Genomic DNA, 19,039 nt, shown 5'->3' on the forward strand with positions numbered 1-19,039 from the left:
AATAAGAAAATGGTAGCATGGAATTTCTTGGCTAAAATTAACATACTTGCAAAAAGCAGCATTTCTAGTAAACACGTACAGTTTAAGAAAAGTTACTGCAAAAGCATTTGGGGAAACTAAATACTATATTGTTTGGGAAATGTTACAGAAAAACAGCAGTGATATGCTGACTGTGTTGAACAAAGAGAGCTAAATTCCTGTTTTAGTGAGGAATGGGAGGTAATAGCTTACTTTAGATACAGTATTTTAAATTAGCTGTTGCCATCTGTTCTTCATAAAACACTAAAAATGAACATTAGATCTTAAGAGGTGATTTAAAACATGTGCTCTTCAGGAATGACACATAGCTGTAGTGCCCTTCTGTACACACCATACCTCCCACATGGAGTACACAATAACTAATAAATATCTTTTTTTAAAGCTGTTCTATGGAACTACTTTTTTAACTGCAGAAGCACATACTCTATTTAGAGATTCAGTTATTTAGATATTGCTGGCAATCATAATATGCTGCTTCTGTGGCTATTGTTGAAGCTTTTACTTCAGGGCATACTTATCTGCATAATTGCTTCCTGACAGTTTTCTTTTGATCTGCTGGGGAATTCCTGTTTTCTTTCAATGTTCTGTGGCTCTGGCTATAATAGAAATAGAGTTTTGAAATGTACACCAAGATGCCTTTGAGTGCAATTTTTTAAAAAATGGTAAAAGGATACAGAACTCACTTGGCTTTAAGCTCTGATTGCTACCAGGATTTATTAATATGAGGTAAACTGAAGCGGAGCCAGAGACTTTTTTATCTTCCGTTTTTCACTAAGGTGTATCTGGTTAGAAATGCCTTTACATTATACTTTTTTTTCCAATGGAATCATATTGATTATTTCGCTGGAGCTCTAGATGGTATCCTTTCTTAAAAGAGTATCTGTTTTGATTGTTGGCGTACACTGCTTATCTCCTCATAGGAGTAAGTTGTGTAGCTACCCTTCTGTAGGTGGGAATAGATGAGATTATAGGACTGCCCACAGGAATATCTGTCTGGATTCCCTATTGTACTACCCTTCTGTTAAGCTTGGATTGCCCTGGGTTTCCAGAGCCTGTATTGCTTTTGCCTCTGGAAAGCAAAAGAAAATGGTTGACCTTCTTTTTAGATGAAGCAGTAGACGTCTTCATCTGTTGCTGGTGTTCTTGGCAGCACTTCAGTTCGCCTTTTTAAAAGAACTTTCTTACCTATTTATTGGTCTCTTCACTGTCACATAGGATCTATCCTGTATTCCTCAGCTTCCCTTTTCTTATTTCTTCCTTACCTATGGCTGCTCAGTGTAATGCTGGACAGATGTTCTCCAAGTTGTGTTGTCTGTACCTGTACAGAAGAGCTGTTCCAGCACCTGCTGTCAGTAAGGCTAGCTGTCTTGCTGGCATTTGCTATCGCTCTCTTGTCTTTGCTATCCTTTCGCCAGCAAGAATAGCACAGTTCACCTAGTTTTTAGGAGACTATGCTTATGTCATGGCTTTGACTGGCTTGGTCCAATTTCAGAGCTGACCCTTATTGAGCAGGGTGACATCCTGAGATCTCTTCCAACCTGACTTGTCTCTGATCCCATAGGGATTATGATCCTGATGCTGTGTTCAGGAACTGGTGCAGGACTCCCTTTAGAAAATCACATACACTAAATAAATGGTGCATGAATTCATCCCCCTTCCTCTCCTCCCTTTTTTGGGGGGCAGCCACTGCTTCTCACAGTGCATTTGTGATTTTAAAGACTTGTTAGTACCAAACATAAGCACATCTCTCTTCTAAAGATAGTGATATAGAATCAAAATGAGTGGATTGTCGTAATGCACAGCAGTCTGTTCACAGTGTTCGTTCCTTTTCTCTAGAAGAAACTGCAGCTTAAACATATCTTGTCAGATTTGGGCAGAAATGTTCAAGGCTTTTTTAATTTCAATTACTGGAAAGATGCTCACAATTTTGATAGACCTTTAATTCTATGCTGAGAGTATATTGGAAAATGCGGGAAAGAGAACAATTCTGGGTGTCCTGTGACTTTAAACACATTATCCTGTTTTTTTTCTTAAGTACTTGGAGGATAAAATAGTACTTAGAATTTACTGAGCAAGGAAAATAGATGTTGCATTTGCTATAAAGCCTCTGAATAGATCTTTCCCCCCTCCTGCCAAAGGTTGGATATTGTATTTGAAGGCATAATATATGACACGGTCTACTGTCACAAGTATGGAAGCATATTTAAGTCTAACATAACAGGCTTTTTAATGCCTGTATGACCTCTTCAGTAAAGCTCAGTTGGTGACTTCTCAGTTGGGAGAAATACTGAGCATATATGCATGTCTAAGACTTTCTGTACACTTTCCATCTGTCTTGACAGAACTTTCACTTTTGACTCAGCGTACTACTAGCATGCTACTGAGCTAACCAAGGGATTCAAATCTAGAAAGCTAATGTTCAGGCACTGTTCAGTCAGTGGGAATGTTTGTCCTGTTTCCCTGTCTCCTCTCAAAGTGCTGAAGCTATAATTGCAAATGCTGTAGATTGAATGTGGATATGTTATGCAGCTGTTATCAGTATCTTCATTAATCTTTGGGTAATTAATTCTACACCACTTAGATGCATGTACTTCAGGGATGATGTTGTGAAACCTTAAACATTCATGAGTTGCTTTATGATGCAGTCCATGTTTGCTCACCAGATTTCTTAACTCATGAATCTTGTAATCAGCTGGTACCCATATCTGTCTTGTTTGCTGTTTTATACAAAATAGAAGGTACAAAATGTTAGCTTGCTGTCTGTTGAGCTTCAGCTATTCTTTTCAAATTGTACTGCTGTTAGTGATATTAGTGGGAATGTGCATCATCCTAGAGATTGTCTTACTGCTATAGACGAAGTAGTGGTAACTTTGCCTCTAATGGGTAAGTCTATGAAATAGTTAATATCGTTATTATATTAGATACAGAATAAGTATTGCTTTTTAGAGTTTTTTTAATTGCAATGCATAATAACAAAACATAGCAATGGCGAATCAGCATTCACTGGACTCTTCTAGTCAAATGGTTCCTGGTGGGGGTTTTACACTGGGGAGAAGCTTCTGGGAGACTAATCAAAGTAAATGCCTGACAGACAAATCAAAGCATCTATAATCTTTTCCCAGATTTACCATGGTGGCTACTTTTAATTCGTCAGAAAGCATTGATTGGCAAGCTTCCAGGAGACCATGAGGTTTACAAAATAACAAAGATTGCAGTGATTCCGCTTTCCGAAACAGAACCTCAGGATCTGGAATTAGAGGTATGATTATCTGCAGTGAATTCTGACTTTCCCACTTCTGCTTCAGTGAAATTTACATGAGAATTAGTTAAACACGTGCCTCTTACCTCTTTTTCCTGGTGTATGCAGGCAGATTGAACATCTTGTGCTTTTTAAATGCCTTTTTTTTGGTTAAAAGTTCTGCTAGGGAGGGAAATTACATTAAAACTATACCCAAATTTCATAAAGACCCTTGAAAATATCACACAAGAACAAAACTTTATTAGTGTAATTGAGCAACAGATCACTTAAGAACAGAAATTAATCCACTGGTGTCATCTAAAGGGACAAAGCTGTAGACTAAGACAGGAACCTTATTTTGTCTAAAAAAAAAAAAAAGCTCTGATTACCTCTTAATGACTAGCATGGTAAGACTTTCTAGTACTCTAAGATGTACACTGTGGTTAGACTGTTGGGAGAACAATTCTGGCTTCAGGCATCTTTTTTTGAGTGTATGTGTCAGGGGGGAATGATGATGGGGGAACAGGATGACTTGTGATAGTCTCTGTGGTGCCTGTATGACAGCATGAGAATCCTTCCCTGAAGAGGGGGAGAGTAAAATGGAATCTCCAAAGCTTTGGTGGAACTCAAGGAGCATGAAGAGTTGCTGCAGCACTGCTGCAGAGTCTGGGCATTAGAACCTCCCAGGGTCTGTGACACAAGAATATGACTTGAAATCTAGATGTAACACCTTCCTGTTCTTAGTTGTGTAGGCAAGAATATTCTGCATACGCTAGGTGCTTCTGTGGCTAGAAACCTGTACAAGAACTCAGATTTGCAGTGCTCTCTCCCAGGTACTTCAACTTGCTTACTCCTGAGGTTATCCCTGAATGTCTCTAAGGCAGGGCTCTCACGTGTGTATATTCTTGGGGAAAAGCTGTTGTATCTTTGCCCTCTGAATCACGAGAGAGTGTGTATATATATATATATTTTTTTTTTTTTTAGATGGAAGCTCTTGCTTCCATCTTGTTTTGGAACCTTACATTCTATAACTTGGCTTCAAGGAAAAGCCTTCCTTTAAATTTTGCAGATCTTTTTTCCAAAAGATAAAGGAAAAACAATACAAGTGAGTAATACTGATTTACACTGTATTTTGGGTGGGAAGTTGAGGTGGGACTGGATACTCAAGTCATGTCAAATTGAGGCAGATGTTCTATGCTATAGATTGAAATATTGAAATATGGGAGAACATGCAGGTTTCTAAGTGTCTCCCCTGGGTTTGTGGACACTGCAGTATTGCTTTTGTAGATTTTTTTTTAACTAAAATTTTCTTGAACTTCTTAAAGAGTATTTAAGGGTTGGCTTTAATTCAATATCATTATTTAGCTTTGTAAAAAGCACCACTTCGGGATAAACAAGACAGAGAAGATTACACAGTCTCCAGATGACACAAAATTTCTGCTGAAGACTCTTACTCAAATTAAATCAAATGTGTCTGCTCCAAATAAAAAGAAGGTAAAGCTTTCTACTGTTTTCTTGTTTTGTCTTTTTTTTAAATGTTTAGTTGATAATTCAAAGGTTATGGTAGATGATCAAATGGAGTACTAAGACCTAAAGAGAGAACTGGTAAAAAACAGTGTAGTTGCACATTCTGCAGTCTTGAAGTTCAATTTAATTTTTGATTATTTGAATGTTGCTCTTCTATGATTTTTCACTTTGTCATTATATAACTTTGGCAGAGCTAAGAGTGCCTTCTTACCAGGATTAGCTTCTATTGGGATTCTAATCTTCTACGAATTGCTCTGCATAAGTATCTCGTACCATTTAGAAACGAAGACAAAATTTGGTGCAACATGATATTTCTGAAGGTGCTGGCCTTTGTGTTTATCTTTGATAGGAATTTTAAGATGCTTCCTAAGAAAATGTTTGTCCTACAAGGTTATAAATGGCACTTAGCAAATATGGCTGGAGTCTTTTCAATCAAAAACATAAGAAAGTTGTTACTTTTCTTTCAGATTAAAGAAAGCAAAGAAAAAGAGAAGCTGGAGAAGAGATTATTGGAGGAGTTGTTCAAAATGTTCATGGATTCAGACTCCTTTTACTACAGCCTGACCTATGACCTAACAAATTCTGTGCAGAGACAGAGTGCGTGTGAGAAAACTAACTTACCGTTGTGGCGAAAAGTAAGTGTGTGTACTTTCCTTTTTTTGCCCCCTTTTGGGAGATGTGCTGTTCAATAATGTATGTGGCCAACACTTGGTTGGTCACATTCTCTGCTGGTATAATGTACAGCAACTGAAGATCATGCCCTGTAACCAATTTCAGTGCAAGGAAATGAAACAAAAGGTCTCCAGCAGCATGTATTGAACAGAGCTGTTACATTCAAAAGTAGGGAACACTATACTTGTATGTGCACTTGTAGTGAATAACACTGGTGTCTTTACCAAAGATATTGCCAAACCTTACTTAAAATGTTGCAAAACCTGCCATTTTTATTTTAAACAGGTTGATGACAGATTCTTTTGGAACAAGCACATGATCGAAGATCTCATCAGCATTGATGTGAGTCTTATTTCTAACAATAACATGTATTATGAGAACCATTCTTTAGTTTTAGTTCAAATGTTTACTTAAGGTGTCAAAGTTTACTTAAAAGCTTGTTTGGCAGACAGGTCAGGATCGGGGCTGTGCCTTCTGATCTAGCAGCTGAGCAATTGGCATTACCTTCTTCCCCCAGCTGGCCTTCCAGCAGCCTTCTCGTTAGCCTGTGATCATTGCTAATTAATGCACATCAATTGAATTAAAATTTTATTACAATATAGCAATGCAGAATACCTTGAGGTGTGATATGTTTGTGCTAATTTCTGAAGGTAAATTTAAGATGCATTTATCTGTGCAATGGATTATCCCTGGACAGAGCTGATTATTTGATGAGGAGGAGGAGCCAGAAAAGAAAGAAATGCTGAATTCAAGAATCTTCTTGAGACGAGATTTTTGTCTTCCTAAGAGAATACTGTTTTTCTCCTTGAACAGAGTAGGTGATCAATGCAACAGTAGTGTAGAACAAGTTATTCTGAACTTGTTCAGAGTAATGGATAAAGCATTTTCCTAGCTAATGGGCACAAAGAAAGAAACATAAAACAACCACTCTTGTTCTTCAATATTATAATCTCACTTCGTTTTAGATTAACCTCCTAGATAAAGGACTGAGTTACTAACTACTGTATGCCAATTTAGGTTATGTCGTAGGTTCTTTTAAAGATGACAGCACACATCTTACCTTATGCCTTGTATCTCTCTTTCGTTAATAAGTTTATATACTCTAATGCTTATGGAGTCAGAGCAGGGTAAACCTAGATGCTCTGGGAAAGTTTGTGTATAATACAGGAGTCTACCTAGTTGTATTTTTCAGGTTATAAGATATAAATGGATAACCTTGAATTAGTATGGAACTCAGATCTAAATTCTGCTTTAGAAACTGAGGTTTTAGGGTGATGAAGCATGATGTGCAGAGCCCTGAACCAGTTGGTCTTGGGTACTGAGTTAGCCTTTATAAAGCTTATGCTAATATGTTTTGCTGAAAACAGGCTAACAATATTACATGTTGAAATTTTTAATCTACCTACCTATACAACTGTATTATGCTATATGTCCACATAAAGGTTCTAAAACTGCCTTATAGCACAAACTAAATAATAAATAAACAGTATTTGCTGCTCTGTCTGAACTGACTATCATTGGTTTTGACATGAGAAGTTACTGCTTTAAGCTTTTAATATATGTTTAAACATCAATTATAACCTTGCATGAAAACTCCCTTTGAGGAAAGGGGGAAAGAAGCTTTTAAATATTGAAGGGTTCTCTTCTATCCCTAGATAGCTGTAAGTAGAGGAGGGCTTTTCGCCTTGCCTTCCTTCAACTTGCTTCATCTCTACAGAAAAATCTCAAATTGCTTTCTCTTTCCTTCTCCTGATTTAAAAGCCCTAGGACTAATGGAGGATAAATGCTGGTACCTCTTACAGAAATAAGACAAGGATATGGCAAAAATTTCTCAAAACATGATGCATGCGAAACAACTATTGATAAACATGAGAAATGGCAGAAATAATTGTAGGTAATGTAGAATCAACAACAATGTGAATGTTTTTTGTAACCTTCAGAATGCTGAAGTGGACTTCTGGATTATACCCATCATACAAGGATTTGTGCAGATTGAAGAGCTTGTAGTAAACTATAGTGAATCCTCTGATGATGATAAGAGCAGTCCTGAAACTCCTCCTCAGGAATCAACTTGTGTAGATGACGTTCATCCAACATTCCTGGTGGCGCTTATTTCACGCCGGAGTCGGCACAGAGCTGGTAGGCAAACATAGTTCAAGGCATTGGGATTGTTCCTGAGCGCTGGGGAGGGATGTAGAAGATAAAACTTGGAAGAGTGCTGTCAGCTCTGCAGATGGTCAGCTCTTGTCGAAGTACGTGCCACAGCCTTTCCTTCTTATAGGAGAAAAGGAAAGGCTGTAGCAGGTACAGCACTGCAGAGCTGATACTGAGCATGGTTACGAAGTGAGCTTCTCTAGGCTCTTTTAGGGCACTGAATGTATCCTTGGAGGTCACAGTTTGGTGATAAAATTACATCTTTGCAAAGAACACCTTGATTAGGACCTTGTAACAGCTCTGTCCTAACACAGTATTTTCAGTAGGCCTGGGTGTGAGTTAAACTTTCAAAGGTCTTCCTTTGAGGGCTTGACAGCAGCTGAATAGAGACTTGAAGAGCTGCGTGTGCGTGCCTGCATCCCAAGAGATGTTTATGTGGGGCCAAGGTGAGAAATAAGAACTGTGCTTTGGTCTTGCACCTTATTTGACTTATTCTAATAGTAGCAAGGCAAACAAAAAATATTGCCCATCCTTAGGAGCACAGAAAGAAAGATTGAATCATTTGATACTTTAGTAGGTCTGGTCTCTGAGCCTTTTCAATCTATCAGATTTTTTAAGATATTCTCTGCTGTGCCCAAGCCCTTTCCTACGCAGTCAGGTTTTTAACATGTCAAAAAAAGACAAAAGCTGACAAGCTTACCCTGATATGGGACTGGCCTTTGTACCACAGCTCACTTCAGTGCATTTAATTCAGTTCTCAGGAAAACTGTTTGTCAGAACAACTCAGAGTAAATATTTGAGGGTTTCAGGGTAGTACTAGTTTTCAGTGTGCCTTATTTATACTAAATAGTTTTACAGATACAGAAACTGAATCTCAGAGGGCAAATTGCTTATTGAATCCCTCTTACTATTAATGACACTGCTCATTTGATTGCTAGTCCAGAGCATAAACTGTGTAGAACTTTCTCCCTTGACACAAAAAGATTGTTTCAGTAAATTGATGCAATGTTTTGAAGAATAATTGTAGAATTGTGTTTTTAATTCATTCTGTAATACATAATTTAGGCAAGAGTTCAAAGTGTTTTCCTTTCTGAAATATTGTAGTTAAAAACCCAAGCCCCCCAAAAAGCAGAGAAAACACTGATTTGAAAGCTTAAGATACTTCTATGTTAAATGCACTGAGTCTTCATTTGTCAGGCAGCTTGTTTGTGTTTTCTTTTTTTTTAAAAGTAAGATGCAAATACCATTGCACTAAATTATCAACATGCCCAGGACCTTAAGGAAAGGTATCATGAGATAAAGGAAGACAGCTGCTCTTAAGCTGAAGAGCCTAGTGTCTGCAAAAGTTGAGATATCAAAAGTAAAGGAGCTGAAGTTTCCTGTGCAATGATTTAGTGTGGCTTTTGGTGTAACAGCTACTATTGGTGGCAGGACATAAGTAAAGGATGTCTGAAAGCCCCCTTAAAGGTCCCTATGACAGGTATTCTATATTCCTTTCACTTCCCTGTTTCTAACCTCTTCCCTCTTCTCCCGTAGTCCTTAGCTAGTGCTGTTGGACTTCAGTTCAAAAGTTTGGTCCAGTGCTACTTCAGGACATGGAACAGAGTTGTTCATATTCTGTGTAACTGAATTTCCAAACTATAAACCATGGCTTTGAGTCTTTCTCCAACCCTTTTTACTTATTCCTTCCCTATCCCTTGCTATCACCTGCATCCTTTCTGAAATAGTGATGTACTGTCCTTTGAGTAAAGGATGTGTAAATGTCCGTATGCATCACTTACCTGTTGTGTTTAATGTTCAGGTCAGGGATGGCTAGGCAAAAAACTGTAGTCGGAAGAAGAGTATCTGTTCTTAATGTGCAGAATTAGTTACACAGCTTGAAACAAGGTGGGGGGAAAAGTCTTTTCTTCTGTAGAACATGGAAATCTTGGGCTGCTTGTGGGACCTCTTACTGTAAGAAGTGGAACATCTGTTAGTAAAGGTGGCTTTTAGGTTCATGGAAAATACCGAGCGCTTAAGTAAAACTTCCTGCTAAACTCGACAGAGCAGGAAGCAATGGATCATCTAGAGTGGACTAGATACATCTGACTTCATAGTGCCAGTAGACTGCCTTGCCCTGTCAACTTATTTTTCTGCTTTTTGTACTAGATCAGTAAATAAACTTTATCCATATAGTCAGCACAACTTCCGGGGATTAGGCTGGGATGGGAGTCACTTTTACCATTGATCATGGATTTTCTCTGGAACTTTCTTCTTGTGTTACTGTTGTCAAATACAGTAACAAAAGCTATTAATGTTTGAGACTAATACTTAAATGTGAATTGATTGTTCTCATGCCTCCTAGGAATGCGGTATAAGCGAAGAGGTGTTGATAAAAATGGAAATGTGGCAAATTATGTTGAGACGGAGCAACTGATTCATGTCCATAATCATACTCTCTCATTTATACAAACCAGAGGCTCTGTGCCTGTTTTCTGGAGCCAAGTTGGATATAGATACAACCCACGGCCCCGACTGGACAAGAGTAAGTATTGGACTGGAATACCTAAAGATCAGAGTTCCCTTAGAAATAGGTTCACTGGAGTGTTGCTTTACCACTAGTCTTTCAGTGGCACTTTCTAAAAGCCGGGAATAAGAGTAATGACATGACTCCAGTTAACTCCTACTCTAATTGCAACTCTGCAGAGCTCTGACTTCTTGTCCATGGTAAGTAAATACCAACAGGTCTTGAATTTCAATATTTAATGAAGTACCTGTTTTATGTCTAGTCTTACTCACTGCAGCAGAGTTTTCTGTGTTGGGAAAGGAGACAATTTGGCCTTCTCTTTTGAGAACGTACTTAGAGATTGATGTTTTACAAATATCTTTTTCCTCAAAGTTAACTTCTACTGAGGTTCCCTCTGCGTTGAGGGCTGCTATTTCAGTGTGGGAAAACAGACATTTCTTATAACACCAGTTTTGTAGTGTGCTTTTGTCTTCTCTGAAATTAAGTACTGTCTCTAGTGGGCCCTGTCAGATCTAAATTGCTTTCTTTTCCACTCAAAGATAATGCAAAATCCCAAACATATAAGAATATTGATGAGACTGGCAAATCTGGATGCTTTTATGAACTAAGTATTCATAGCCTGAACTTTTTTAAGACAGAGGTCAAAAAGAATCTTCTCAAGGTTTATCACTGTAAAGGAGAAACTTTTCTGGAAGGAAGACAGTATGTTCATGATCTTGTATAATCAGACCCCTGATGGATTGGGTTGACTGGTATCCCAGATCACAAGTATGTACTTCTGCAAGTCCAACTTCTGTGTTGGATGCACATTCTCCTCTAGCATTAGCAGGTCTGGTCTTCTGCCACTGAAGACTGTTTTTAGGCTGAAAATAAAAGAAATCTGCTCTTTCAGAGATGTTGGAAAGGTTTTTCCCTGTGTCTTGAGGAATACCTAGTAGAACGGGCCTTTGAGCTTGCTTAGGAACTTGGGCAAAGCATATAATTTTAAGTTGACAAGCAGTTACTATCACTGTGGACTTAAGGAAGATGTATCAAGAGATCCAGGTTTCTTGTGACTCTTTTTTTATACCAAATAACCTGGAGATTACTGGAGAGGGATGACTTGTTGCTACATTATGGAAATTTATTTAAATTCAAAATGAGGGAAATCCAAATAAAACACTTCCCAGTTCCCCCAAGATATTTGGCAGCAACATTTAATTAGTTCCAACTGAAAGCTTGTGCTGTGACATCTGTTTATAGAGCTGAGCAGTTCTTTTTGTTCACTTTTTTCCCTAATAGGATTAGTTTCAAAAAAAATATTGAGGAATTGCACTTAATTTGGTAGATTTACAGGTAGGAATTGAGACTTAGAGGAATCAGTGGTGTCTTGAATCAACTGGATAGTGTTTTTAGTTACAAGGAGCTTTGTCCTCTAGGAGAACTGGGATAATACTGGAAGTGCTGTCCCTGTCCTGTGTGTCCACCTCTGCAATTTGCAAACCTTTCTTGCACTTCAGTTTGCTTTTTCAAAAGATGTGAAACAAATATAAGTAATTTTCTTTTGGAGATGTTTATGTGGGGGTGTGGTGCATATATGGAAGGATTAAACAGGCTTTTTAAAAGTTAATTTTTTGTCAAATCTGCTCTGCACAAAAAGCAAAATAAATCAAAACTTAAGAATGGTGTTTCCTGTACATTATAGTAGTAAAATAATAATGTTGAACAAATTGATGAAAGACCTTTAGAAGTAATTCTGTACAATATGTGATGTTGTGTGTCTTAGTACTTCAAGTAAAGCTATATTGGTTTTTTTTAGAGTATAGATTTGGGCATGATTTACTACTTCAAGCAGGGCTTGGTGCTGACCAGGCTGTTTTTGTCTAACACTGCTGTGTCTTGTAGGTGAAAATGAAACAGTGTCCTGTTTTCGTGCACACTTTGAAGAACAGCTGAAAAATTACAAAAAGCAGGTAAGTGCTGCATGATAAAATAGTCATCTTATGAAAATGCAGGGGATAAAAGTTGATGTTTTTAGTTTTTATTCTTAATAATATGGGTTGTCATTTTTTAGAAACTTGTTTACAATTGGAAGAGTGGTACTTAAATAGAATTTTACTAAGTTTTTCAAGTATCCTCCAAAAAAAAAACCCACCAAAAAAAACCCCCGAAAAACAAACCAGCAATAACTTAAAGAGTAATCTTCACGTTTGTATACCTGTCTTGTGAATTCATAGCTTCTCTGTATTAAAATTCAGGTAGTCAGGTAACTGTTGGACCTTATTTGATCTTGGGTACAATCTAGCAAAGATTGTAACTTCAGCAGGATTACCTACAAGTCTTTTTTTAACTCTTGAGCTATTTGTTATTCCATGGTATAAATCTAAGCAAGTTCTGTAGCAGATGACAAGTGTTAAATAATTAAACTTTTGAACAGGTTATTATTAATTTGGTGGATCAGACTGGCAGAGAGAAGATTATTGGAGATGCTTACCTTAAACAAGTTCTTCTGTATAACAATGCAAATCTGACTTATGTTTCATTCGACTTCCATGAGCACTGGTAAGAAGCCCTCTTTAGAAATGTCACTTTGCATCTTTTTTTTTTATTAGTATGAAATGAGAGTAGAAGGGAGGAGAAAAGCCACGATTATTTCTACTTCTGCATGAAACACTTTTTAAATAGGAAGAATACATTTTGTAACCTAAAGCACTGTAAAAGTTCAAGTTTGGATAATCAAGCACTGCTGTTGTTGGTCTTGTGTTCCTGACCTGCTAAATATGCAGTTATTTATTAGGTGAAGCTTAGAAGTTGTTACGCATTTTAAGCAAGAGTTTCCTTAAACATGCTGTGAATGTAAAGTTGTTGCTGACCTGCTTTTCAAACTATGTAGCATCCTGCTTTTAATTCTTCACTACAAGCCATTCTTCTGTTTCTCTTGCTTGTTTCTGTAAATATATGGTGGGTTCTTTCAGAACCCTGATGCTGTTATTCCATTATAAAATACACTGGATTTTATTTTAATCCAGTAGAAATAGCTGATGGTTTTTTTTTGACTCTGCTCTGGTGTTGGCATGGTCTAGTGCAGTGTTCACATGCCCAAGCACGTGATCTGTCATGCAGGCAATGTATTTCTCATGCTTCCCTCAAGCAGACTGCGTTTGTGTACAAATATGGGGTCTAAAAACTCTGGGTTTTATCTTCATTTCTGAACTTAATCTAGGGATTGCATCTGGCCTGGAAAAGCATTACTGACTGAATAAGTATGTCATTAGTGGATATTGTCTCAGAGGATAGGGAGGAAGGGAAAAAACCCTCAAAATAGTCATGGCCCTTAAGAGACTTCTTTTCTGCAGGAGTATTGATGTCCTGAATTGATTTGACACTTAATCTTTTGTTTAAATGACCTTTCATTTTTTGTTTGCTTTTCTCCTAAGAACTGCTATAGTGACCAGGACTGTTTGTTTCTGCACTATGAGCATGAGTGAATGGAGAACAATACTGAAAGCAGCCTGGTGGGGTCGGGGGCGGAAGGGATGATGTGTCTGTAGATGTTCATTCTTTCTCTGTAGAAGCAGTGGTAAAGCAGGACAAGACATCCCAATTTCAAACCTATAGTGGTTGCTTTTGTTGAGACTGTGCCTAAAATGAGAACAAACTGTTGCACATGCCTGAATAGCTGCACACTTCTTCCTGGTGGAAGCTACACTTGAGAATGCAAATTTTTGTGAATTCAAAGATCTGAATCTATTGCCTTGGATTTATATGTCGAACTGTACTTTAAAATAGTTCTGAATATTTGCTGCTGTTTAAAGCTTATTGCAGGAGATAATGTCTTGTCTCTCCCACTTAGCCAAAACTCTATCTGTATTAACATTACAAATAATGTGAAATAGTTAAGTAAAGAAAAATCATTACTCTACTTCAAACTAACTCCTGTGAAATTCTGTATTTTAGCCGAGGAATGAAGTTTGAAAATGTTCAAACACTGACCGATGCCATTCATGATATTATTCTTGATATGAAGTGGTGCTGGTAGGTACTTAACTGTTTTCAGACTAGTATGAAATATTTGTAGAAAAAAATAAACCAGTACATATACAGAGGTCTAGATTTTGTCATAACTGATATGTTTTATATTCCTCTCCCAGTGCCTAGGTCATGTGTCAGAGGGTGTGTTCTGAAGTGTTTTTATTCTACATGTATAATAGCAAAAATTCTCAGACAGTCTTCTGCTTGAGGCTTGCTGCCTTTAATACTTTTAGGGTTTCTTATATTTAATGTGAAACACTGTATTTGAGCCACAAACCCTAGAACTCCAACCTTACTGTTGAAAACAGTAGGCATGTTTGACCTTTAGTTTGTACTGATTAAAGTTCATGAATTTTGGTAATGAGCATGGCTGTAGTCTTTGGTCAATCACTGTATGTTGTTCAGTGCATTTAGTGAGTGAAATGTTGCTGTCATTATTGTTGACTTCCATGTTTTTGAAATTAAATTCCTTTTCTCTTGAAAGCTTGTATCATGTGTGTATGAATTGAGCATATGATTACATAGCAGGTTTATGCCCCAGTATCGTCTGTGTTGGATATCTGGCCTAGACTAAAACGGAGGATAGGTGGGAACAAGAGTATTTAATTCTGAGTGGTGTGTGGCTGGGGTGATAAGTACATCTATAAATAGTATTCCATATGTGAAATTTTCTACTGTTTATAGAAGCTGGTCAATTATGCAGGATTTAAGTGTCTCAGTATGCTTTTACTCTATTTTTCTGTTAAAAGGGTTGACCAAGCTGGTGTGATTTGTAAACAGGAAGGAATCTTTCGAGTTAACTGCATGGACTGTCTGGATCGTACCAATGTTGTGCAGGCTGCTATTGCAAGAGTGGTCATGGAACAGCAGGCATGTAGAACCAATGTCCTTTTTCAAGTACTGAGTACTTCAGAACTTAATTGTTATTCTCAGGGAAATCTGTGTGTTTGAAAAATGCTAAAGTAACCTCTACTGAAAAGGATCTTTGACCTACTTGAAGAGCCATGAAGCTGAAAGTAATATGTACAACTAAAATAACTTGGAATCATTCTAAAACAGTGTTGCCTAGTTTCCTCCTTCAGAGAGGAAACTGCTGTCTCTCTGTATCTTGGAGAGAATTCTCTTGTTTTGATTTAGCCACTTCAAGTTGTGCAGTAATATAAAGCTTAAACTAAAACAAAAAACCCAAACAAATAACAAAGCCAACACCCAAATCTTTGCCCTAAATGAGATGTTAAGGACTAAAATCTAACTAGAAGTTAGCCACTTAAGTGGAATACTGTGATGCAGCAGGTAGGGAGATAACTAATTTTCTCTGTGTGTAGAAGAGCAATTAATGAATGATGTAAATATCCCAGATTGCTATTATGCTCCAGAATAGTTCTCCCTGTGTAGAGAAGGCATTTCCAAGTAGATGGAGGCTGTCCTTTAGTCATCGTCTTGTTTGTGCGCCCCCTGTTTGCTTTTTTGATACATAAGCTCAGTGGTGTCTTCCCTTGTGAAGACTTAATAGTACTGTAACTGGAACTTTGAAGCTTCAGTTAGAGCCCAGCCCTAAATGAACAAATCTGACTATGCATACAGCGAAGGATGAAATGGGTCCTTCCTTAGGATGAAGAATGAATGGCTCTAACCATTGTATCTGGCTGTTCCTGTTGTCATCTGCTTTATGAACTCCTGACATAAGAGTGTTGGGAAGGAGGGGTGGGACCAGGAATCCCACAGTTGTTACTTTAGAATAGGATTTCTATATATGTTAACTCTTCAGTTCAAAGGCGATCTTTCAAAATCAAGAATTATGTAGAGTGTTGGGAAGAAGACTTCACTAATCATTACTGTAGTATTAGCTTGTGATGTGCTGCATCATTCTTGTATTATAGCTGATGTACTTGGACTCATAACTGAGAAATGCCCTAAGTGTTTTAAGGTGACTGACAGAAAGTAGGACACTGAAAATTACACTTACCTTGTCTTTGCACTTCCTTGGAACTATAGGACTTGTCTTCTCTTAGCTGGGAACTTGATAGGGCTGTCAAAGTCAAGGAACAGACTTGTAATGACTTTCATCTAACTTACAAATAGTGTTTGAGCATTTTCTGTATCGGTTGTAAATTGAGGTTTGCTTATGATTTAGTCCACGTTATTCCTGCAGTTGGCCTAACATTGAGCGACTACATTGCAGTTATGTATGGTAGTATTGCCTTCTGAGTGAGAAACTGTGCTGCTTTACCAATTTAGTGTCCATAAAAAGACTGAAGTTTGTGTTGTACCCGAGACTTATCTTGGAAAAACTTAAGTACTGGTTGTTCTGAAGAGTAAGATATCTTACTTCCAGTATCGGTGTTAAACAGTAACTGTCCGAAATGAACAAGTGTTAATAATAAACACAACAGATGAAGTTATTGTAAGGTTTTATTCCGGGGGAGGAGTAAGTTTGAAGGTGGAGCCACTACATTTGCTTCGGCATCTAGAAACAAAAGATGAAGAATCCTGGTGTGCTTTTTCTTGTAACTGGAAAGAGATTCCATTTCTTTATTTTCAGAGCTTAGAGGTCATGAATGCCTTTGCAATAGAAGACATTAACTTGTTATATCCATGTTTAAGTTCTGTGATGTCTGTTCTTCTGATAGTCCTCTATAGAAAATAAAAACATTTCCTGTATCTTCAGTAGAGTAACTTGTTTTCCTTCAGCTAATTTTGTTGAAGACTGGCTCCTACATCCATAATTAATATATTACTGCTGTGTCCAGTAGTATGATCTTTAACAATGAATTGGTGATTCATTGCTAACAATTTAATCTGACAAATTAGCAGAATGGGTTCCCTTTTCAGATCATGTAAAATTTGACAATTAAATGCTTGGCAAGTGTTCCCACTTCCTTTATCAAGCTCTGTCATTGAGAATTATTTTTATTTTGAACCTTATATTAATGTGTATGTCAAATTGCAGCTCAAAAAACTGGGTGTGATGCCACCAGAACAGCCTTTGCCAGTGAAATGCAATAGGATCTACCAGATAATATGGGCGAACAATGGAGATGCCATAAGCCGGCAGTATGCTGGCACCGCAGCCTTAAAGGTAAAGGGTGAAGAGCGTTGTCAGTTCTGATTAGTATGTTATGTCACAGTATGTATTACACATTAGTATGTTATGTCCAATGAAGAACTCTCGTATGTGTAATGAAGCTAGCCAAATATTCGGCATGTTTTTTGTGTTGAACAGATGGAGAGGCATTTCAGTAGGAGAATGTTTGTCACACTTAGTGTGAATTGGAGAAGACTTGAGTGTCCAGGCGTCCTGTGGCATCGCTGGCTGGTTTTTAACTCCATTCTGTTAGTTTCATGTCTAGATACAAAGCATAGCTGAGCTAAGAGTTTAAGATCTATATTAAGCATTAATTCTATTTAAATGTAAGCACGATTATGGTACTTTTAAGCAGTTACAGCACTTACGCAACTCTGAAATATTCTTACATGCATGATTCGCATGTTCTGTGTAACAGGGTGACTTCACAAGGACTGGGGAAAGAAAGCTGGCAGGGGTGATGAAGGATGGAGTTAATTCTGCAAACAGATACTACCTGAATCGCTTCAGGGATGCTTACAGGCAAGCGGTCATAGGTAAGAATATAACTTCAACTAAGCTGAACTATGGTGTTCAGGAAAGTTTATTGAAATCGTCTTGGCTTTATCTCTTTGACTGATTCTTTTTTTTTTCTGAAGCTTGAAAGCACCTTGAGTGTATGTAATATTCATGTGTCTGTAGCGGACACCAGATGGAACAGTCAGTTCTTCATTTGGAGATTAAACAACATTCAATTAGGAGAGATTACATGCAGTGTAACTCATTGTAGACATTGCTCCTGACATCATTTCAGCAGTAACTTTCTTGTAACATCTCTTTATTAGACAAAGTTAAACTTATGCAGTGTGTGTTTGTTAAAATGGTGAATGAACTCTTACTTTCACTGAGGGGAAAATAGTGTTATACCTACTGAGTGTTCAATTTCAGGCAATGTTCTATTCGGAAAGAATAGCTAACCATTTTTTCCGGAGTTCCTTCAAGTATAAAATATTTGGAAGGAATTTACAAAATAATCTGACTATTGCTGTATGTCGCTCCTATTTGTTGGTTCCTTGTTTGATGTTTTGTGTGTTTTATTTAGATTTGATGCAGGGTATCCCTGTAACGGAGGATCTTTACTCCATATTTACAAAAGAGAAAGAGCATGAGGCCTTGCACAAGGAGAACCTGAGGAGCCATCAGGAACTGATCAGCCAGCTGTTGCAGAGCTACATGAAACTGCTCTTACCTGATGATGAAAAATTCCATGGAGGATGGGCACTTATTGACTGTGATCCAAGGTTTGTGTGATAAAGTCAGAATTGATCAGCTGCTACTGTGACACCTCTGTTAATTACTACTGCCTCTGTTGGTTACTATTGATATGAAATGCTTTTGATAGCTGATGTGTTAACAGAATAAAATTGGACAGGTCTGTAGAATGACAGGAGTCCTTGAAGGGATTGAATACTTGTAATTGTAAATGGAAAGGTCCTCTAAACGAGTGGCTTTCCCAATGTGGTGTAAAAATGGTGCATGCTGGAGTTAGCTTTGAGACACCACCTGGAAATACATGCATTCAGTTTATATTGCCAAAATGCGGTAGGCACCATGAAAAGAACTTCTAACCTTAGTTCTAGAAGGGGCTGCTTGAGGAGCCGTTGTTCCTTATTGCTTTATAGCGAAAGTGTAACTTGACTTCAAAGCTGTGTCTGATCAGATTAAATTCTTGTGTAATGAGTCAGCAGTAGGAAAACCTAGATTTCTCTTCATGAGAAGTAGTGAGCATAAACCATAACTTCTCCTTATCAAGTTCAGAGTTCACTAT

General features: G+C 37.7%; 1 protein-coding gene across 3 annotated transcripts in view; it reads left to right on the forward strand.

Annotated features, from left to right (window-relative positions):
• Window positions 1-19,039, forward strand: part of INPP5F (inositol polyphosphate-5-phosphatase F) — a 43,964-nt gene that overhangs the window by 18,002 nt on the left and 6,923 nt on the right. For all 3 annotated transcript variants that reach the window (XM_074591314.1, XM_074591315.1, XM_074591316.1), the window contains exons 3-15: window positions 3,162-3,298; window positions 4,643-4,771; window positions 5,272-5,439; window positions 5,762-5,818; window positions 7,417-7,615; window positions 9,975-10,154; window positions 12,021-12,088; window positions 12,553-12,677; window positions 14,073-14,150; window positions 14,897-15,017; window positions 17,098-17,226; window positions 17,651-17,768; window positions 18,314-18,512. In XM_074591314.1, coding sequence (XP_074447415.1) covers window positions 3,162-3,298; window positions 4,643-4,771; window positions 5,272-5,439; window positions 5,762-5,818; window positions 7,417-7,615; window positions 9,975-10,154; window positions 12,021-12,088; window positions 12,553-12,677; window positions 14,073-14,150; window positions 14,897-15,017; window positions 17,098-17,226; window positions 17,651-17,768; window positions 18,314-18,512 — 1,708 coding nt within the window. The remainder of the gene's footprint in view (window positions 1-3,161; window positions 3,299-4,642; window positions 4,772-5,271; window positions 5,440-5,761; window positions 5,819-7,416; window positions 7,616-9,974; window positions 10,155-12,020; window positions 12,089-12,552; window positions 12,678-14,072; window positions 14,151-14,896; window positions 15,018-17,097; window positions 17,227-17,650; window positions 17,769-18,313; window positions 18,513-19,039) is intronic.

Source organism: Larus michahellis, chromosome 6, assembly GCF_964199755.1.
Source record: "Larus michahellis chromosome 6, bLarMic1.1, whole genome shotgun sequence".
In the NCBI taxonomy this organism is placed as follows: Eukaryota; Metazoa; Chordata; class Aves; order Charadriiformes; family Laridae; genus Larus; species Larus michahellis.